Here is a 22,829-nt window from a genome sequence, read left to right as displayed (position 1 = left end):
TATGAATTAACATTAAATACATTTATTAATAAATATCCTTCTATTTTCAGATTGAATATTCTTAAAGGGCCAAAATGCTCGAAAACAGTGATCCGCAGCCCGTTCGACGAAAAAGGTCTAAAACGGCCAGTTCACCGAGGACCAAAGCTAAAGTTTCCAGGAAGGTAACGTAATAACTCATAAGTATGCCAGAAACGTATTTTCTGCAATGAAACCTTGTTCGCAAGATATGACCCAAATTACGTCACTTCCAACTCCGAAGGCGTCACCAACTTTATAATAGGGTGGCGAGGTGGTTAGCACTCTCGCCACGCACGAAGAAGAGCCGGGTTTCATCTCAGATTGTGGTACTGACAAGGAGACGACCCGAGGTGGTTTTCACCAATTTTGTTTAAATTTGTAGGATAAGTAGACCTTTATGTATCTTGAAATTTACCAATAGGAAAAGTTTCGACGTGCTTAAGTTTTGCATTGATAACCAAAAATGCTTTTGATTACTTAAAATCTTTTTTACCCTTTGGAAATTAACATGGACAAATCGCAGATTTTAATGGTCCCCCCCTTTGGAAAATTTTAAAATATTAAAAAAAAAAGGTATATTAAAATAATTTTACTTTGGGTAATTTCACGTTAATTTGGGTAAATCTGTGTAAATTTGGGAAAAATAAGCAAATTGGGTAAACGCAAATAAATGTGGGTTATATTATTTAAAATGGATAAAAATGGGTAGATGTATGAACATTTTGGTAAATATTAGTAAAATGTGAAAATTAGGTAAAAGCAAGTAAAATTGACTAAATTTTGGTTTCCATGGAAAAACTAAAGCCCTTCGAAACTTTTCCTTTTGGGGAATTTCAAGTTACATAAAGGTTTACTTATCCCCCGGATTTAAAAAAACCCAGTGAAAAATACCTCGGGTCGTCTCCTTGTGAGTTAAAAATCGGAACCACTTCTTCCGCGTTGAGTTTGTAAGTTATCTCTTTACTGGTTTGAGAGGTTTCCGCACGAGCTTTTCGGTTTCCCCCATCCATAGGTATAGGTAGCTGTGGTCTTGAGGGCTTGCCAACACTCTCCTAATAATTGATTTAGGCTTGTTTGGTTTCTTGGGTATTAGTTTAGCTGGTTAATATTATTATTATTAGATGAGTAACGGAAGTTAGTGAAGTTGATTTTGAATATGCGTGGAATATCTTGCTTTGGAAAATTCTATATTTTATCTCGTACCTAGCGATCACCAAATTTAGTTTCCACGGTTATTATTTTGGGGTAGGTACATTTGTTCGAATTTCAATCGTCCGAACGGTGGAACAAATGTTCGAATTTCATTCGTCCGAACCGCCGAAATAACAAATGTTTCAATTGCGCGAATTGGACAACTTGTTTGTTTCATTCGTCAGAATCGGTAGCATTAGAGGTCGGGGATGGTTAACTTTTATTCAATAGATAAAGCTCTCAAAATTATTCGTAAAACGTTTTGATCAAGAAATTTATATTTCTGTATTATCCGATTAATTGTTTGATAAATTTGTAAAATTAATTGGAAAAACAACGTTTTTTTCGATAAAAAGCTAAAATTTTACGAATAATACATGTTTTTTAATCATTTTCCGAAATATTAACCGGTAAATTTCTTTGTTTACATTTTTTTCCCGGAAAAATCAATTTAAACATGGATAATGATTAACCGTTACCGACCTCTAGGTAGCATCACTTGTCCGAATTCTGTCGCTAAATTAGTATTTCTTATAGCTGTTTTTTATTTGGTCTGGATTTTTTTTGGCCGATATAGTAAGTGGGAATTGCGTTGAATGTTGTGGATATTTTAGGTTAGGTTAGGTTCACGTTAATGTTACCATTTTCTTATATTAACAATATTAAAAAAAATACAACCAATTCCTAATGTTCGAAAAAACGGACAAACGATTATTCGAACAATGAAATTCGCCAGTAATGTTAACATAAATTGAACGACTAAATCACCAACAAAAGTTGTGATAAATTTTTCGGGCAAATGAAATACGTTTCCGGCATTCGGACAAATGATCATTCGGACATTTGTACCACCGTTCGGACGAATGAAATTCGAACAAATGTACACAAATCATTCTTTTAATAGCGCGAGGAATATAAGAATTGCAATTTACAGTCCACAAAATGTATGTTCTATGGAGGCGTAGTTAAATATGCCTTATCTTAAGCGTTACACTAGTTGACAGACGTGTTGACGAAACATGGCATTATCCCAAAATAAACAATACCTTTTCTTTAACGGCACCCTTCCATTAAATAGTCAACATTGAGGCATTTTCAAATGACAGTATAACGCGCTTACGTGTATATATTCGTAGTGAAATCGTGTCAAATACGACTCGGTATAGAATTCCTTGATTCCAGCGGTATGCGCGCGGGAGTAGAAGCTGTCACGAGGCTCAATAGACTCTTCTAACTAAATTGAAAAGCATAACGCTTACGTGTGGCCTTTTTTTGTATAAGCGCGGGGGTCGATCCAATGCGTATAAACGACAGAAAGAGAGATTGACCATAAAACGGCGCGCGTCCTGAATGTTAAATATCGACAATTTGAAAAGTCTTTTTCTAGACGTCGAACGTAGGCGATTTTCTACGCGAATAAATTTGTCAAGCATCAAAAATTGATGGATCGAGACCTCCGCGTGCTGTACCTTAAACGGGGGGGAAAACTAACTTTGTCTTCGACCCGCGTAGCCCTGCTACATATTTATTGACCACTTTGCACTTGTTAAAATGGCCCTTATACCTCTCCTTACATTTTCCTATGACTTTTAACGCTATAGAATATGATTGGAAAATTTAGGTATTACAATGACTCCCTTGGTAATTCAACTTATCATATACGTGGTGCGTCTCTAATGTATTTTAATTAGTGTCGCTGAAATATGGTAGGCCTGATTGGAATTAATTTCCGTGGCGTGTTTGTTTTATTAAAAATATGCGGATCAGAGTAGTTCGGGTGTTGAATGTTGATTTAAACTATTTATAATCAACTTTGTTGCCTTAAACCAAAATATATCGATATTTAAAATATTTTTTTTTAAAAGAATTGCTACTTCACGGTAGCAGTTTTTTTAAATAGATTTTAAATATGAATAAATAAACCATGGTATCTAAAGAAAACGTTTCTGAAAAATATATCGAATGAGCTTAAACTTAAAAATAATTAATTTTACAGTTCGTACCATGTTTAAACGGTATTTATAAATTATATCATAGAATTTATCGGTTTCTTAATATTGGTTTAGAACGTATGGAAACATTTTTACACATTATCCACCAAAAAAGCGTTAATAGGCCAAACCCTGTAAATTAGCTTCTCCCCGAACACGGGTGTTGAGCGTGTGCAACACTTTTACAGGCGTTTTGGTCTATCATTCTACGATTCCACACGACTTTATAAATGAGAAACCAATTTTGAAATATTTGGCATACATATACTAACAATAGAGGGTTTCAACGATTTCGTTTTATCTTTGAATAGCAAACGGAAAGCTTCTCCAGGGAGGAATTGAACTTGCGCGTGGATCTGCACCCTTTAAGTCACTACGTCCCCGACCGAGATAACCTGGTAGATCAGCTATTCTCCATCCTCTCGCCGGAAGAACTCCAAAAGATGATCCCCACCACTCTACAGGTACGGACGTGTCCTCCCTTTCCAATCTCTATATACATAGGCGCGCAGGGCCGACCCCTTCTTTCGAAATAGTCTATCGGGTAATTGCGGGGTCGAAATTGTATGTCAGGCGCGGAGGGGAGGACTTCGGCGGAGAGGAGCGCCACCAACGACAATTAAAACTAGTTTTCACGTTTCACGAACGCCAGTTAAATTGTTTCAACTTCATTTGGTCCACCAAACACCCTTCCCTCCTCTCACCTCCGTCGCTACCACCAGGGTCGCGTTAGAAACTAATTAAATACTGGTTTCTTAATTAAGGCGATTTAAATTTTTAATTGCCCGAATTAAAAGAGCGCGTTTTGGGGTATAGAGCGAAAATTAAACATTTCTTCTTTTCTCTCGCCATCGTTTCTTCCGTTTTTAATTAAAATTATTTAATTACCGAATGTGTTTCCCCGGGGGTTGTTGTACAGAGTTACACCTTGAGCGAAGTTAGAGAGAGAGTTCTCATCGAATCCAAAAAGTGCCCGGATGAGCAGATTCTCCGCATTATCGAAGGTAAGCTTTTCTCTTCATTATTTGATTGCGATTGGACGATATCATATTTATACGCGCGTAGAATTGGTTCGAAATTGGATTCGTTTCGCGTAGCTACTTGAAATAATCTTATTTATATTAGGGAATGTTCCAATAGTTAACATAAATTAAAAAATTTTGAGTTTAAACACTGCACGCGCTGCATATTGTTTTAAAATATTTTTGAAATTATCGTTAATAGAATAACTAATTTTTCTACGGATAAAATCTTCAAAATAAACCCTTCTTCATATTGAAAAGCAAGTTATAGATTTATATATGAATAATAAGAGATTCGGTAGTTAATTATAAGATTATTATAAATTTATATTTGAATAACAAGATGTTAACGGTAATAGTTAGTGTAGGGAGCTGTTGGCTCGCGTGTCGTGAAGGGCTTGCCACCACCCTCCTACGCATTGTAACCCGGTAACCTGAATTAATGGCTTCAAAAGTCGCTTGGTGGCTTAGGCCTAAGGTGGTACCTTGGGTATTAGCCTAGCGGATTATTATTAACTATCAGATTATTATTAATTTATATATAAATAATAAGAAATTGGGTAGTTAATTATCAGATTGTTATAAATTTATGCATAAATAGTAAGAAATTGGTTAGTTAATTATCAGATTATTGAGTATTCGAAACGATAAACCAGCTCGCAAAACTCCATCATTGATAATTTTACTAAACAATCGTTACAGTAAATTAAGCATGTTCAATCTATTGGTTTCGTGTTAGAGCGCGTGCTTATTCTTAAAGAGGAGCATCGATTTCGGAGCGAAACCCGGTAGTAGGGACCCAACCCGTTCGGAATCCCCCGCATCGCGACGGCGCTAATAAAAAATGACTCTAGTAACGGATTCCCGCGTAACTATTAGTAACGAGGATCTAAAGGGGTGTTTTTTCGGGAGGGCCTACTAGTTTTAGTAGCGCCTAAACATCTGTCACCGGGGCCACGAAGAGAGCAACAGCTTGCGGAAATGTCCCGCGCCGGCATTCTCCCCTAAATTCCCCGGAACAACTTTTCCTCTCCTCTCTCATCTCTCTCTCTCTCTCCTCGATTCCGCAGCATCCCGTCGGAGTCCGGAGAGCGGCCGCCGGATCGCCCCCCTCCACTTAGGGAGACCCACGGCTCAACGCCGTCGGAAAAAAAAATCCTTCTCTTCTTTGGTCGGACGGTAAACTATTAAAGAACCGATAACGGCTTGTTGGTTGTATAAAAAAAGGGTCGCGCGCCGCGGTGAAGACGTCTACGGAGGGGTGAGATGGGGGTGGGTGTCACAGTAGGAACCACCTTCACCCCCCCCTTCGAAAGATCATTTCTCACCTTTTTTTGGAGTCTACGAAAAAGTTGACTTTCCTTACGGGTCCCCCGTTCGAGTTGTCCAAAGTTTTTCCGGCAAACTTTTAAAGTTTAAAGTTTGTATATACACTATGCGTCCAACTTGTTTGGAAAGTTTTAAAGTTTCACTGATGGGTTTTAAAGTTTGTCGCTATTACGTTGAAAGTTTATTTTTTTGGCAAAAGTTGATAAAACCGTAAACACTAATACACTCACACACACTGGAAGTTGTTCATATATTTATATTTATATATTTATTTATTTTATATTTTTTTTACGCAAAAACAACTGGAATGTTTATTTAACCGGGTTCATTATATTATAATAGTCCGGGTTAATATATATATATATTATTACGATTATTATAATAATTATGGTTATTACGACTCTAAGATAATCTCTGATTCGATTATCGGTGAAAAGATTTGAAACTGAATGGTTTTCGGGGGCTCGGAATCGAATCGCGCGGACTTCAGCGTGAGGGTACTCCGAAGTCGAATGGTCCGGCGAACCGCACCTTGCCGCCAATGATCCCGAGTGAAGTAATCGCGAGCATGTTTATAGTGAATTACTATGATCGTGAGAAGCGAAAAAAGCGAGCTGTCGTCCGCTCTCGTGGCTAGCTCGGATCGAGGCGCCTAACCAACGTGCGCGTGTGTACCAAGTGTGCTAGCTTTTAGTACGTGTGTGTGTGTTCTCTCATCAACCACCCACTTCTCACCCTCTCATTTCCCTCATCAGAGGGACTTACTCCACCCCTCTTTTCATCAAGAAAGCAGATTGGCTGCTTCGGCAAAACCATCACACTGCCCGCCTCCCCCCCGCCACTAGCCCCCGCTTCTAACTAAGCCAGGGCTGCCGCGTTACGGGGGATATACCCCCTTCGCCGACTTATTAAGCAAACCCTCTCTCTCTCTCTTTTAGGAATAAAGCGACTAGGGTGAAAGGGGGCCGGATTGTACCCCTTCGGACCCCCCTGCAGTTTGGCGCGACTTCTTCCCCCGGCCGCATCATCTCGCTTTTAGCGCGGAAAACTGCGAATGAACAACGAAACGCGTTGGATTTCCTACACAAGCGGAACGAACGCCGCCAGAAATCCACGCGAAAATTTGTACCGTTCGGCGTCGCGTTGGAGAAACCTAGCTTGCCTGGGTGGAAAACTCTCTTCTTTGCGAAAGCTCGCTTCTTCCCCTGGCACCCCCCCCCCCCCCGAATTCGCCACCACCCGCGCGGGGGGACGCGCTCTTTTGCCCCCCTCCCGTTCTCTTTCGCTCCGGTTCCGGGATATTCAATTATTCTAATTGCGTCGGTGCCTGAAAATTAAATTAAATTTAATTAAACTGGATGTAATGAAATGAAATTAGGAATGAAATTAACTTTGATGAAATTAAAATTAGATTAGCAAAGCAAAAGGAGTGGGGGGAAAGGCGGAGGTTCCCCGGGCGGAGGGGGCGCCACCGGGAAGAGAAGGATAAGGAGCGGGCTTTTTCGACGAAAGCTTTGGCTTGGCCGAGCGTAAAAGTTTTCCATCTCTTCTCTCTCTCCTCTTCCGTCCTCAACCCCTTCGCGTCCACCCACCTTTCCCGTCATCTTTTCCCTCCCGTTTTTGCATCCCAACGCACTCTCTCTCTCTCTCATGCCATCCTCGTCTCCGCATCCTCCCGCGTGGATTTTTATGCCTACTTTCGATTGCCCATTTTGGAGGCCCTGTCTTTCTCGGGAGGCCCTCTCTTTTGGTTCTCATCTTTTTTACCCCTTTACTTTGGAGCAATCTTCCTCCCCTCCCGCCCGTTCTCTCCCTCCTCCCACGAAATTTAATTGGGAACTAACTTGGCAGTTTTGTCGAGGGTTGTAGACACGGAGCGGTTTGCGTCGCTGTAAGGTAGAAACCAGGGTCTGACTGAGGTGGTACGTATACCCCCGTTCAACTCTTTCCCAGTCGTACTCGTCATCCTCTTGGCAAAACTATACCCTGCCACCGTCCGACCCGTCTCGGGTATCGCCTCCCTTTCCCCCGCCGCAAACTGAGCCCCCCCCCAAACTGAGCCCCCCCGGACTGATCTTTTTGCCTTCATTTTTACATTCGCGAGATTGGGGTAACCGGTGGGTGGCTGCGGGTATGAACTCTGGCGAAATTAGAAGATGAACGCTTCGAGGTCTGTAATAGTCGGGGCGGCGGTGGAGTGGCGGAATGGGGTGGAGTCGCTTTCCCGCCGTTTGGACCCGAAGCTCTGCCTAAATTGCAACGAGACGCCACGACTCTACGTAATAAGGGCGACAAATTCGAGGCGCAAAGAAGCGAGAAGGGTGTCCAAATATCCCCAAAATTAGAAGTTTTTGGCGAAAGGCCCCGGCTTTTCGGAATGAGGAAAAACAGTTTGTGTAAAACTGCCGAATCGCGCCGTATATTAAAAAGAGGCGGGGCCCAGTCTTTAATACTGGGGCTGTTTGGGGGGCGAGATACCCCCCTAGAAATGAAAATGAGCGTCTACGTCGCCCCCTCCCCGCGTGCCTGGAATCCTTGGATGTCCACTAATTTAAACCTCCCAACTCTCCATCTCTCCATCTCTCATCTTTCTAGCTCCTGCCCGCATCATCCACGCGCTGTTGCTTCCCCGGGCGACTCTTGTTTTTTTTTCTGTTTCTGCGGGCGGGTCTTGACTGGCACGCGTTTCGGACTCATCCCTGGGAATTATAATCCCTCGGCCAAGATCTAACCCCCCTTTCGCGCCCCCTCCCCGCCACACACACTCTTCCAATATTGCCTCTCTTTTCACTCTCTCTGTCCCGGGTTTTTTTTCTTAAGGCAAGCTTCTTAATGAACGTTATTTCCTTGTTGACATGTATCTCGGGGTAATGATGTTAGAAACTGCGTGTTTTTAGGCTAGGGGGCTAACACCGTGTTCTCCCCCCTATCATCCCTCCATCCTTAACTCGCGGATGAACAGAGAGGAAGTAAAAAAACTCGCGTCTCTTCATCTTCTTTTTTATCCCTATTGAAAATAGTGGGAGGATGATAATGTACAAACTCTCTCTCTCGCTCCCGAGCTTCTTTCATCCCTCTCGACCCCACCCAACCCTCTCCGTTTTTTTCCCCTCCTGACGTACGGTAACATATCCCCGGGGCTAGCCTGCTCGACCCTCGTATACATATTTGAGGCGTAAAAAGGAGACGGGTTATTGCCAGAAGGTAGAGATTAGTGGTAAACGCGAAAAGATGTTGTGGGCTAGTAAAAAGCCCAGTTTTTTTAAGAGCGTAGAAAGGAGGGGGGGGGGGGGTTTGAAAACGGTGAGAGGTGACTTTTCCATCTCCCCGTATTTTCCCTCCACCCTCTGACTCCCACAGAAGCGAGGATGATGACGGCTGGGTGGATTCGCTAGATTGGTCCCTCGTTTCTTTATGCCCTATAAACAGGTGCTAAAGATGAGATGAACCCTCATCCAGCCTCCTTTTAAATTCACATCCCCTTCTTTTTCCCTCGCTTCTTCCCGTTTTTTTTTATTATTTTAAATTGTCCGTGATATGGTAGAGGGAGCCACCGTCTCGATTCGAATTGAAGAGAGTTTTATTGTGCGGAGTTGAAAAGCGGCGGTGGCCGATTGCGGTGGGCGTTTTTTTAAACGGCGCTTGAAACTAGGTGCGGGCTTTTTTACGAGCCTGATTGTGTAGTCGTTAGAAGTGCCTCTCTCAGGATTTTTTTTCTTTTTATATTGGCGCTCTTCCTCGGCTTCTACAGCCTCTTCCGCGGGACCTGTTGCTCTTAGATACTTTGCCGGAAGCCTGGAAGAGGCTGAGTACCGTCTCTCTCTCTCTCTCTCTCCCACCATCCCTATCCGATGGTCGAGGATCGCTTGATCGTTTATACTACCGGAGACAGTTTGGCTATATAAATTAGTACGCGAGGACTTATCGATTTGTATTTATTACTTAGACTGTTATTAAATTTAAACGGATTGAAGAAACTTAATTGAATTTAAGATTACCCAAACAACAACTTTATAAATATATAATTTATTTTCCTGCGTTTTATTTAGCATCGTTCGTGATTTATTAATTAATTAATTACAGTTAATTTGTAAGCGTAGTTAATTATTTATAATAGTGGCTTATTTTCTTTTTACTTTTAGTCCAACCCAAAAACCAACAACTAATGTTTAATAAGTTAAATCGATTAATTTTAATAATACTTTTCCTTCAATTAAATAAGGTAATAGTTTTAATCCGTAAATCGGACGCTCCGGCATCCAGGAGAGAGAGAGAGAGAGAGAGAGAGAGAGAGAGAGAGAGAGAGAGGGAGAGGCCGGCCTAATTGTTTCCCCGCAATAATAATAATAAATCAAACCCGTTTTAATTACGCGAAACGGCGACTGTTTATGCCTCTATGTAACGAAAGACTTTTAATGAGCGTGTTAAAATAATTTTGCCTTTTCCTCGGAAGCCGTGTCGCGGACGCGCCGGGTGGCCCGCTTCTCCGCTCTCCATTTTAATCTCGTTTTGAGCCTTGAGACTTTTCATTCCGCCGAAAATGAAAAGAGAGAGAGAGAACTGTTAAATTCGGTCATTCAAAAGCGGAGTCTTTGAGGCAATGGGATAAGGGGGGTTACGGGAAGGGGGGAAGGGGCCAGACCGTAAATTTGGTTAGTCTGTCTCCTCTAAATTCCAAACCGTATATCTTTCAAATTGCTCTCTGTAGTCTCATTTAAGAGGCTCAGTGTAAAGGATTTTTGCTCTTTCGCTCTCTCTCTGCTCTGAATGGAGAGAAAGGAGCGTTTAGTGTCCTCGGTCGTTGTGTCCAGGACGGCGGGAGGGGGATGAGGGGGGGATGATATGGATGCTTTGACTCGTACTGAATATTTTAAAGATCATTTTGGATAAGGAACGAGTTGTGTATGGGACCGTGTTTTTAATTTGTTTTAATTTAGAGCCGCTTTTCAAATTAGCCAGTTTTTGTTCTTTTGTATTTCAATGGTCTTTGGTAAAGAGTTAATTAGTGGTATTTTACTCGTTATATATTGAATCTTGTTAATTTAAATTACACAAGAGCTTCACTGTTGTTTACTTTAACATTTTTGGGAATATATTTCGGTGCTTCCAATCGAATCTCGCGATAAAATAATGACGATAATTCAGATTCCAGATTATCTGAATTTAAGCTCAAAATTTTTATTTGCTTTTCAATAAATTATTTACACAAAATATTATAATTATAGTATATATTACTGTACTGAATCTGGTGAGATTAATTTTAGCGTAGCGGTTCAGATCGGTTACTTTATAATCACATTGCTAGGTGAAGGGAATATTAATTACGACATAAATAATTTGATCATTTGGCCGTTAAATTCAATATTTTTGTAATTAATTAGTTTAATTTCGTATCGCGTAATAATGTTTCGTGTACACCGTGTTTTTTAATTAAGGTTACTTAGTAAAATCCTAAATAACATAATAACAATAAGTATTTAAATTAGGAAAAATTATTACTGAACTGATTTTCAGAGCTACTGTTCAATTTGGGTTTAATTCTCAGCTCCCTAGTGTCTAAATATGCAAAATATACTCTCTCCTAATACACCTGTTTAAAGGCATAATAAGTCGCTAGATGACTTGGGCATTAGCCTAGCTGATTATTATATTATTATTATTATTACAAGCACTGCTTATCTAGGGGGGATATTGTATATTATAAACGTAGAATTTTTTAAATGTAAATTGCATTGCACAAATTAATTATATAATAATAAAAGAATAATACTACCAAGGACGATAACCCGCTACTCAGATCAAGTGCGAATCCAAGCCGGAGCTTGGCTAGAATGTCAGTGTCGAAAAAGAGTTCGGTCATTAAATAACATTAAAACAATAGGGAGTGTCATACTTAATGTTATTCTTTTACTTAAGATAAAACACACGTAGGATGTTTACACGTTATTTTAGCGCGGAATTATTACTTTTTCTGCGATAGATCGATTCGGAAATTGTTAACAGGAAAACCATCATTTAGCTAGAGAGTTTTTTATGCCTTTAAATCAGGTGACTAACAAGGAGACTACCCGAGGTGTTACACACCGATTTCGTTCAAACTCGAGGGATTGGTAGACCTTCATATAACTTGAAAAATCCTAAAGGGATGTTTTTGACAACTTAAAATGGAAACATTTTACAAGATTGAACAAAAAAATTAAAATACCAAAATTATAAAAAAATTGATAAAAATTGAGGAAAAAAATCAAAATTGGTCACATTTTTATAAATTTTTTAATTTTTTTCACAGGGAAATCAGTCAAAATCCCATGTTATTTTATGTTGTGCAAAACATTTTTCGTTGCCATGGCAAACTCGTTGCTCATTGAATAAAATCCCTTCAGGATTTTTCAAGTTACATGAAGGTCTACCAATCCCCCGAGTTTGAACAAAATCGGTGTGTAACACCTCGGGTAGTCTCAAACTCAACGCGTAAGTAGTTGTTCCGAGTTGTCACCCAGTGCGACAAGCTGGGATCGAACCCAACTCCTCTTGCTGCGAAGCATACGCGTTTATTAGTTTTCAATGCGCCACTTTGAAGAAGGTAACGCAAATTTACCCTTTTTAATGGGAAAAGTTAAACACAAAAAAAAAATATTTTTCACGGTTTTGATATAATTTAACATTACTACTTTTCAGACTACTGGCGCCATCTGGTTATTTAAAAACGGCCTCTAATGGAGTTACTGTCGTGAAAGGACATAATCCATCGTCAAACGTGTATCGGTCAAAAGCTCATTCTATAAAATAATATATACGCATACATGTAAAAAAACAGTTATTTTTTGGCGCGCGCGCTTCCGAATATTTCCGTGCGATTTCGCGCGAGCTCGACAGAAACAAAAATATGCGCGCGCTCTCTAACTTTAACTGCACGATGAATCTAACGTAATCACGTGGCCTCTCGTATTTTATATAAAGAGCTATTTTGTTTTCTTCTACGATACGTATTTCGCCAGTTGAAAGCGAACACCACTTATTTCAAGTTACGGGGATTTCGCTTTCAGGCGACGACTTAGAGCTCTGGAGATATTTCATTTTGGACCTACCTTTCGACGGTTAGAATAGTCGCTATAGTTTACTCGCTGGAAGTATAATTGATTGATACTTACGTTGTTTATCCGCACCTTCCACGACTTATATTGCGCTTTCTAAAAACCTTTATTTCTTTTGTCAACCTCCTTTTCTCCAAACCAAACATCGTTTTGCTTTTAAAACCTGACCCCCCTGTTTCCCGAACTTTTAAGGTATAGATTTCAAAAGGAGAACTGCTAAAAAATAACGCGTCAAACTATATTGAGCCTGAGAATAGTGGCATTTTTTTATGATTATTGTTTCGAGTCGCGAAAACGGACGGGTGGAGTCGAAACACAAAAAGGGAAGATCTGTATATATACTTTCTACTCCCTTATCTTTGATATATATCAATATTTTTTCAAAATTGAATAGTCCGCCCAATTTGAGAGCAGCGCGGTCTTCGAACGCGTTAAAGAAGGCGTCTTTATTTAGTTTTACCTTTTTCTTTCGTCTACAATATTACGCGTTAAAGGTATTTATTTTTTATCGCTCAGCCAAGGGCCGTGATATAAAAAATATCCGATTAGTTGGCGAGCATGATTTTGCTCTTAAGATAGCGGAAAGGTCGTAAAAGCTGCGCGTGGAAAGGGAGGTTGTTCGATAAACTCCAAATGGGTTTGCATTTTGTATCGCTCAAAGTTTAGTTACAGTACACAGTTTCCCTGTGTTTTGCCGTTTTTGATACAGTCTCTGCGATCTTATGGGGACTTTGCCTTTTTGATTCACTCTTGGAGATCTTAAGGGGGCTTTTGGGTTTTGGATTCACTCTCGGAGATCTTAAAGGGGGCTTTTGGGTTTTAGATTCACTCTCGGAGATCTTAAAGGGGCTTTTGGGTTTTAGATTAACTCTCGGAGATCTTAAGGGGGCTTTTCATTTTTGTTTCAGACTCGGAGATCTTAAGGGGCCTTTGCGTTTTTGATTCAGTCTCGGAGATCTTAAGGGGCCTTTGCGTTTTTGATTCAGTCTCGGAGATCTTAAAGGGACTTTTGCGTTTTTGATTCAGTCTCGGAGATCTTAAAGGGGCTTTTGGGTTTTAGATTAACTCTCGGAGATCTTAAGGGGGCTTTTCATTTTTGTTTCAGTCTCGGAGATCTTAAGGGGCCTTTGCGTTTTTGATTCAGTCTCGGAGATCTTAAGGGGTCTTTGCGTTTTTGATTCACTCTCGGAGATTTTAAGTGCGCTTTGGCGTTTTGGATTCACTCTCGGAGATCTTAAAGGGGGCTTTTGGGTTTTAGATTCACTCTCGGAGATCTTAAGTGCTCTTTTGATTCAGTCTCGGAGATCTTAAGGGGCCTTTGCGTTTTTGATTCAGTCTCGGAGATCTTAAAGGGGCTTTTGCGTTTTTGATTCAGTCTCGGAGATCTTAAAGGGGCTTTTGGGTTTTAGATTCACTCTCGGATATCTTAAGGGGGCTTTTCATTTTATTTTCAGTCTCGGAGATCTTAAGGGGCCTTTGCGTTTTTGATTCAGTCTCGGAGATCTTAAGGGGGCTTTTGCCTTGTTTTTTTAGTTCTATTTTGGGTAGCGTACTTTTATGTTTTACTTATTAGTTTTTGAGTATAGTGCTTACTACATCTTTAGCAATTTTAAATTCAATACTTAATTATTTATAACGGGAGCTAAAGGAGCTGGAAACGTGCCAAACTAGTTTAAACATTCTAAAGAGATGTTTGAAATATATTTTTGAGTGCAAATGTTGAAATTTAAATTTATATTTTTTTTCCTTGATAATATCTGTACCTGAACTCGTCCACTTAAGAAAACAACTATACGCAATTAAATATGTTTGATCAATTAACAAACATTTAAAATACGTATATCCACATTTCGAAAATAAATGCGCGCATAAATTATCAAAAATAGTATCGTTTATTTCATACGCATTAAAGAGCGCAAACATTTTTCTGTTGTCGTAATTCGGTTACCAAGGCAACGCCGAAAAATTAATTTGCATTTTTTGCTCTTTCACTGCCGGTTTTTTCCCTTTTTTTTCTATAAATGGAGGGGAATATCGTGTGGTAGAGGAAATTATTTAAATGAAACCCATGTTTTTTAGAGTATAAGGATCATTAAAAAGGGATAAAATATGAACGATTCCGCTTTTATGCCTTCCACGGATATCAGTTAAACTTTAATTATTTATTCCATATAGCCGCTTCCTATACATAAGTTTGATATACGTCTCTCTCTCTCTCTCTCTCTCTCTCTCTCTCTCTCTCTCTCTCTCTCTCTCTCTCTCTCTCTCTTCCTCGTGGGAGGGAATTTTGTTTTAGCTTTTAAGTGTTGTTACTTCGAATAGTGCCGCTTTCGACCGCTACGCGCGCGCGCGATGAATATTAAAATATGATTCATAGATTTATATGTGTCGTGTAGGAGCTCCGTTTCCAAGTTTTACTTTTAAAATGGAGATAAGCGTTTTCCGACTCGGGAATACATTTATCCTACGATGTATATGTATAATAGAGATGTTTATATAGAATTTAAATATAATATGTATTAAACGCGCAATGTTTTATTTAAATTAGCGAAGGTAATTTCTTCGACTGATATTCCCTCGCAGGAGTCGCGTGCTACGTTAAAATTTTAACGACTCTGTTTGGACGTTTTCGACCATTTTGTACGTAAATGTATTTTATTGGTAAAATATTAATTATAAGCTCGTAATGCCCTTTTTTTTTGGTAACAGAAATATAAAGTTAATCGCTTTTGGAATTCTGACCCTGGTAGTAGACTTGTCCCTGAACAGCGGTGCACTGCGTGATTAACACTTCTACAGGCGTCAGCTCTATTTTTAGTTTAAATTAAAGATAAATTTTCTGAACGGAGGTGTGGCGCTCTATTTTTGGTATAATTTAGAAACTTTGTACTTGTTTTTCTGTAACCGGTTTTGTTGAAAATCGGGGGTTAAGTAGACCTTATGGTAGTATGCAAATTTCCAAGGGAAAAGTTGCAATCGGCTTTTGTTTTCCTATGGCAACCGAAAATGTTATGACCTCTCCATTTAAAAACGCATGGGATTTTCTCGGTTACCCAGATTTTGTTAAAATTTAATCAAAATTGATCAATGTTACCCAAAAACCTTGATATATTTTACCCAAAATAGGTCAAATTTAGCTTTTTGGGTAAGTTTTAAAAATATAATTTTTGTAATTAAGTAAGTACCCTGTTTAAATGGAGATTGTTTTGTTTTGAGAGATCAAAAACATTTTCGGTAGCCATGGGAAAACTAAAGCACATTGCAACTTTTCCCTTTGGCAATTTTCAAACTACCATAAGGTTTACCTAACCCCCGAGTTTCAACAAAATCGGTGATAACCACCTCGGGTTAGTCAACCTTTTAATTTTCCAATCGAAATTAATTTTAGTTTTTTACTGTCCCGTATCGTGACTTTTGGTTCTTCGTAACCCGTACTAAAAAATTACCGATTTAATTAAAAATACTGAACATGGAAAAACCATACAGTTTCCCATGATAAATAATACAATGATATACAATAGGTAATGGAAAACTGTACTTTAAATAAATGTTCGTTTAAAAAAAATCCTTTAATCCGCTTGTTTCCGAAAGTAATAGCCTTCTTATGCTGAATTAATTTTTTGATATTTTTCCAGACGACTATTTTTACGTACTGTTCGAAATCTGTTCTCGAACTAAAGCGATTGGAAATTTTCTCAGGAGCTTTCGAACCGGCGTACCAATAAATTATTTTATATTTTTCTCTAGTGAATTTTACTTGGGCGTATTAACATTACCCACGCATTATACCCAACTTATTTTTAATCAGTACTATTTTTTCCCACGCCAAAAGCAAACTATAAACTCCCGGAATTAATTTCGAATAAAGAGAAAAATAATAAATATTTATACTCCCCGTAAAAAAAAATTAAAATTATAATACACTTCATAAATATTGTTTATAAGATTATCCCCCAGTTTAATAAATATATACACATTATATATATATATATATATTTACTTTCAACTAACATAATTTAACTAGGTCCTTGTATAATATAGGAACTATAGTCTTAGCATAAACAAACATTACTGAAGATTATTAAACGCGAGATTTGTCGTTAGCGCGGGTATAGAACGCTTGGGAACTTTGGGGTTGATTTAACATTTTTCTAACTTTAAATTCGATGAAATCGGGACGTGCTTTCCATGTTAATAGGGCTAGAACTCGCGAATCCGACGTGTTTGACTCTAAACCCTGCTTTCTTTTCATCGATTGTTTATGCGGTTAAAGGAAGAGAGAGTTATTGTGATATTAGCATATATATTATATATAATTAGTATTTCTAAGATCAAATAAATTCTATATTTTCCGTTCCGCCAGTAAATATTCGCCAATTTTGATTGTGAAAAATTGGGTACTGAATAGTTAAACATTTTACGTTAATAATTGACTGGTGAATGTAGTTTACGGCTACTCCATTTTGATTATTTAGGTATCAAAAAGGATATGGGAAAAAATAAATATGAAAAATGTTACACATCGAGTCCACAAAATATAAGAATGTAATTAGAAAGCATCTTTGAGGTGTGTGTTATAATCATTTGTTGTTTAATTGAAACCGAAATCATGACGACACTTTCCCAAAAATCATCTTTTGAAATAGCGATTATTTTTGTCAGTTTATGAATGAGAAAAAACAAAACAATATCGATCGATCAAGTGAATAATAATGCAAATTAGTTTTTCAGAACGAATTCGTTTTTTTTGTTCAAATATTGTACAATTTTCTTTCAATTTTTTTAAAAATTAGGAAATGTTTATTTCAGGCGCAGTTCCAAATGAAAGGAAGACACGCACACGAGCCCAACAACACACCCCCGGAAGGACGACAGTTGTATCGGGTCAAAGGTTAGTTCATTTCATTTTTTTTTGTATAGCTAGGATTTATAATTTTATCAAACATTTCCAACAATACCCCACTCATTTCGGTCCGTTGTTATCCATCTGGCGACATCTTGCGGTAGATAAATGTACTTTATCTAAAATCGATTCTTTTTCGTTGTAGAGGGAAAGGTACTCTTTGATGGTAGCGACATCTTTATTGTATAAGTTGTGTTGTATTATTCTAAAAAAACATTAATAGAATACAATTGCTATGGTTATTTTTCATTAATTAAGGAAGTATAATTTGGTCGTATTTAGAGCATTTGGTTTGAATTCGTGTTGCTAGTTATTTCTGATACGAATAGGAGTCGCTTAATCCTTACACCTTTCTAAAAATCAATGGAAAAACTACGATTCTATATGCCAATATCTGATAAAAAAATATTATTTTATTTATATCTGTTTATTTGTATATAATATTCGAAATATATTTTCTATGTGGATTTTTCAAGGAGTACATCTTAAATAAAATATAATAATTAGCTAGGCTAATACCTAAGTCATCGAGTGACTTTTAAAGCCATTAATTCAGCCTTGAAAAGCTGGAGTGGTTTTTTAAAATGCCCTGAAAGTGTCTAGGAGCAACAAACACAGCACCCCTCACAAGGAGAACGCAACCCGTCAAAAGTCTTGAATTTTCTTGCGTACATTTTTCATTGGTTAGACGCTTTAGCGCCTGCTGCCGTCGAAGGGGGAAAATTCGGAAATTGTCTTCCCCCCCGCCCGTAAAACATTCAGCGTAAAAGCTCGTCCAATGAAATTTGTACACAACACTGCGTTAGCGTTCTCTTGGTGTTTGTTGCTCCAATTCAATTGCAACCTTTACGGGACGATAACTGAAGTTCGAATTTTTGTTGTTTCCCTTAGAGCCGAAAGACAATCTTCGGAATTGGTGTCCGAAAAGGTACTCAAAGGATCCGACATGTTGGAGCTCTGCCCCGATCAGCGGGAGGTGGACAGTTTGATGATCACCGAAGCTCCGCTGGAATCCCCGGACACGGACCCCATCCGAGACACCAGCCACCCTGGTCCATCCTCGGAAAAGGTTCCAACCCAGGAAGGCAAAACGACGGAGCTGACCAGCGTCGGAACCGAGTGGGTCTCGTCACTCGCCAAATCTCAGTTGGAAATATTGGAGCTAGAGATGAGAGCGCGCGCCATCAGGTCTTTGATGAAAGCTCAAGGTACCGTTGTCTATTTCGACGTTCCACCTAGGAGCAACAAACACAACACCCCACACCCCAAGGAGAACGCAACCCGTCAAAAGTCGTGGATTTTCTCGCGTACGTTTTTCATTGGCTAGACGCTTTAGCGCCTGCTGCCGTCGGAAGGGGAAAATTCTGAAATTGTCTCCCCCCCCCCCCGCCCGTAAAACGTTCAGCGTAAAGGCTCGTGACGCTCGTCCAATGAAATTCGTACACAACCCTTTAAAGGCTAGCTGCGTTCTCCTTGTGTTTGTTGCTCCTAGGTTCCACCAAATAAGCGCGAGCTTTTGATATTCTGAATTTCCGCGTGCAGGTATGCCCGTGTCCGAAGAAGAACCGGAAACGGAGACGGCTCGTCAAGCTACTGACGATGAAAATACACCGGAAGTAGTGAGTGGCGAGCTGATTGAAGAAGAGGAACCCATAGTAGGAAATGTTATATCCGGATACGAATCTGATCCCGTGGAAGAAGTCGTCACTCCAGAATTACGTCTGACAGGAGAAGATGACGATGACGACGGGACCATCGGGGATGACGACGGGACCATCGGGGATGACGACGGGACCATCGGGGATGAAGTCGAGACGACGTCTCCCGAAGAGCAGCGCCTTTCGGACGAAGACGCTGAGGGATTCGTTGGACAGCCACCCGTAGTTGAGGGCGAGCCAGAACCGGAAGTAATTCCATCGAAGCCTCTCGATGAAGAAATATTGGAAATGGTGGATATGATTCTCTTGAAAGTGGTGAGCGACGAAGTTGTGGTTCGCAAGAAACGCGATCGAAGGTCTCTCAGGAAGAAAAATTCCCAAATCCCTGAGAGTGACACGGAAGAAGGACAAATCCTCGATAACTCGGACACTGACGAGAATTCCCATTAATCGTTCACATTTTTGAAATATTCGTGTTTTGGTGTTTTGGACATTTTGTTCAATATGAATGTATACAATATGTATATCCCACAAATATAATTATTCACTAAATTAGATTTGCCATTTCAAATTAGTTTTTTTGCCATTTCAAATTAGTTTTTTTGCCATTTCAAATTAGTTTTTTGCCATTTCTAATTAGGGCTTTGGCCTTTTCAAATTAGGGCTTTGGCCTTTTCAAATTAGCTTTTGCCATTTCAAATTAACTTTGACCATTTCAGATTAGTTTTTTGCCATTTCAAATTAGTTTTTTTGCCATTTCAAATTAGGTTTGGCCTTTTCAAATTAGCTTTCTTCCATTTCAAATTAGCTATTGCCATTTCAAATTAACCTTGACCATTTCAAATTAGTTTTTTCCCATTTCAAATTAGTTTTTTGCCATTCCAAATTAGTTTTTTTCCATATGAAATTAGCTTTTGCCATTTCAAATCTTAGCAAAATTCGAACGAACACAACTTCCTTCGGTTATTATAGATGATTATTTTTCAGAGATACGGATCGCTTTCCTACAAAATCAACTTGTTAAATAAAAGTTATGTTAACAAAATATGAAAAAAAATAAAGATTACCCTCATAAATTTATATATTATTCGTTTCACAGAATGGATATATTTGTACAGCTTAAGCCGACGTAATGCTTAAATAGTTTAAATTATTCAACGCGTAAAGCATTAAAATTTCATTGCGTTAAAATTGATTTCATTGGAAAACAAAAAGCTACAAAGTGAAATCCAGAAATCGATTTATTGATTAATATTAAAATTATAATTATTAATATTTCTTTTAATACGTAGATAAATGGGATGACAGTAGCAAATTGCTAGTTTATCGATGTAATTATTTGAAATATCGTACCGTAATACTTAAATAATTGTCATAACTTCAACCTAGATGTCGCCACCGTTTCTGTGAGCGTCTTCTTTTTATTTTGTGTAAAAATCGATGTAGAACCCAATTCTCTGAAATCGTCGGGGACTCATTATCATTTTGCTCTTTCTATAAATAACTATGTGTTATTCATTAAAGATGATTTACATTTAAATTATGCTTAATTACTTTATATTTTATACCCGTTTCCAAATTTAATTGTACATTGAAAAACTTCATTTAACCAAAAGTAATTCAAAATAACGAATTAACATAAAGTAGTTATTCGGACAAATTACAGTAAATTTTGATATTTTACTTTCGGTAAAAGAATTTTTTTCGGTTTCATGGCAAAAATATTTTTAGGGTTTCTACCAACCACATTTAATAGAAATCGCAGATGATAGTATTTTGAGAATGTCGCGAGTGTCAGGCGCGGAAATGGCGGGTGAACCAATTTCCGCTTTTGTCAACCTCCCCCAGGCGTGGCTATGATATGATTGACTAAAAGTATAACTCAGTCGAAGAAAAATACTATTTGCTAGCGGTTTCATTTGAGGTGAACAATTTTCTCTTCGCTCGAATTTACCTACCTTTAAGTTTTTAAATTAAAGTGTCAAGTGGAATCGGGTTAAATCAGTTTTTTCATTTCCACTTATGTGTTGGCGTTTGATCTGTTGAAAGGTAAAAGCTTGGGAGTAGCTGCAACTCACGGCCATTGGTTGGTTTGCTCAGTTACTCCTTACTCCATATTTTGGTTTACTCTTGTTACCACAGTTGAAAGGTTTGGTTTGAAGTAAGTAAATCATATAATTTAAATGTTAAGATATTACCCACCTTTGCAATAAACTTAATAAAGTATTTTAAAACTTACCAATTTAGCAAACAAAGTACGTTAATAATACCAGAAGTGCATAATATACCTTTTACAAGTGAAGTACCTACCTTGGCTACAAAAATGAAACTTGTATTTTCACAGGCTCGAGGCAATTTCCAATGAACGCTACGGACATCGCACTTCTTCTATGCGATTTGACTTTCCATCGAATTTTTTTCAAATTGAAACATGTTGTTAAGATAGTAGAAGGAAAGTGAGGGTGTGGCATCGATCCCGGGGTCGGGGTTAGGTTCGGGATCGGGGTCCGGGATTTAAGGGGTGAAATGGGGGTTAAATCGTCGAAAAGTCAATGTATTTAGGGTATTTCTCGCGACGATTTGTTTTTTCGTATATCAACATATTGTGTCCAGGCCAACTTGTTCATTTATCTACGCTTATCGCGAAAGACACTTGAACGTATATCTTATCAAGCTTTATCGTACGGAATAAGTTGAAATGATGTAAAAAGTGATAACCTGGGCGGCTCGTGCGCAGATTACCCCGGGGGACGCGGTTAATTTGAATTTAAGAGTGTTTTGACGTCATGGAATATTCGTTGTTAAAGTAGAATGGAAATATTTTTAAACTTCATTTTAATATCATTGTAGTACTTAAATATGCTTGACACTTGAACCAATCTCACGAGTATTTCTTAAAACGAATATCTCGATCGCGTTTTATCGTACGAAATAAGTGGAAATTATGTAAGTTGTATGATACTTGATAACCTAGGCAGGAAGATAGCGCGCGCGTGCGCGGATTACCTGGGAGGCGCGGATTGCCCGGGCGCGCGGTTAATTTGAATTTAAAACATGGATTCCCTCTCCGAAATAATTCATGTACCCAAAATTGGACCGCAAGTTTCTTTCTTTTAGGGGAATCTCTATGGGAGTTTAACATTACAATAAAGCTAATACGTCCAGTTTGGGGTACTTTTGGTCCGAAATGGAGTACATAGGGCCGAAAATGGTGACTTTGGTCGTTTTAAGGGTACTTTTGGTCTATTTTGGTCCATTTTTGGGTACATCAGAAAAGCAGTTGGAAAAACGAAGAGCCTTATTTTTTTTTCCCACCCATCTCCAAACTCCAAAAATTTATTGCTATAATTTATTTATCCCTTCCGTAGGTATAAAATAAGATAAAAACCACTTACCTATATTTTAATTACGGTAAATTAAAAATACTTAATTAGTGTACTAAGTTACGTTTAAAAGAACCTTTTGTAACAATTCCAATATGTAAATATAGGTATAAGGATTGAAAAAATACGTAAAGTGGTTTTACTGATAAACTCTAAAGGAATTTAACTTTAAAGGGTATCTTAGATTATTGTTTTTAATTTTATTCAAGTTGAAAACGTATTAAGAGTCCTTCAAAG

At 38.5% G+C, this 22,829-nt stretch overlaps 1 protein-coding gene across 6 annotated transcripts in view; it reads left to right on the top strand.

Moving 5' to 3' along the window:
* LOC149941155 (uncharacterized) overlaps nt 1-20,009 on the top strand; it is an 89,120-nt gene extending 69,111 nt beyond the window's left edge. For all 6 annotated transcript variants that reach the window (XM_090179866.1, XM_090179864.1, XM_090179862.1 and 3 more), the window contains 6 exons: nt 51-164; nt 3,515-3,667; nt 4,123-4,207; nt 17,458-17,539; nt 18,443-18,759; nt 19,094-20,009. In XM_090179866.1, the coding sequence (XP_090035992.1) occupies nt 75-164; nt 3,515-3,667; nt 4,123-4,207; nt 17,458-17,539; nt 18,443-18,759; nt 19,094-19,659 (1,293 nt within the window). In that variant the 5' untranslated portion in view covers nt 51-74 and the 3' untranslated portion in view covers nt 19,660-20,009. The remainder of the gene's footprint in view (nt 1-50; nt 165-3,514; nt 3,668-4,122; nt 4,208-17,457; nt 17,540-18,442; nt 18,760-19,093) is intronic.
* Nucleotides 20,010-22,829: the final 2,820 nt, after the last annotated feature.

The sequence above is a fragment of the Leiobunum rupestre genome, chromosome 6 (assembly GCF_980474605.1).
Source record: "Leiobunum rupestre chromosome 6, qqLeiRupe1.1.hap1, whole genome shotgun sequence".
Taxonomy (NCBI): domain Eukaryota; kingdom Metazoa; phylum Arthropoda; class Arachnida; order Opiliones; family Sclerosomatidae; genus Leiobunum; species Leiobunum rupestre.
Note: the sequence above shows the minus strand (reverse complement) of the source record. Positions and strands in the feature narration are given on the sequence as shown.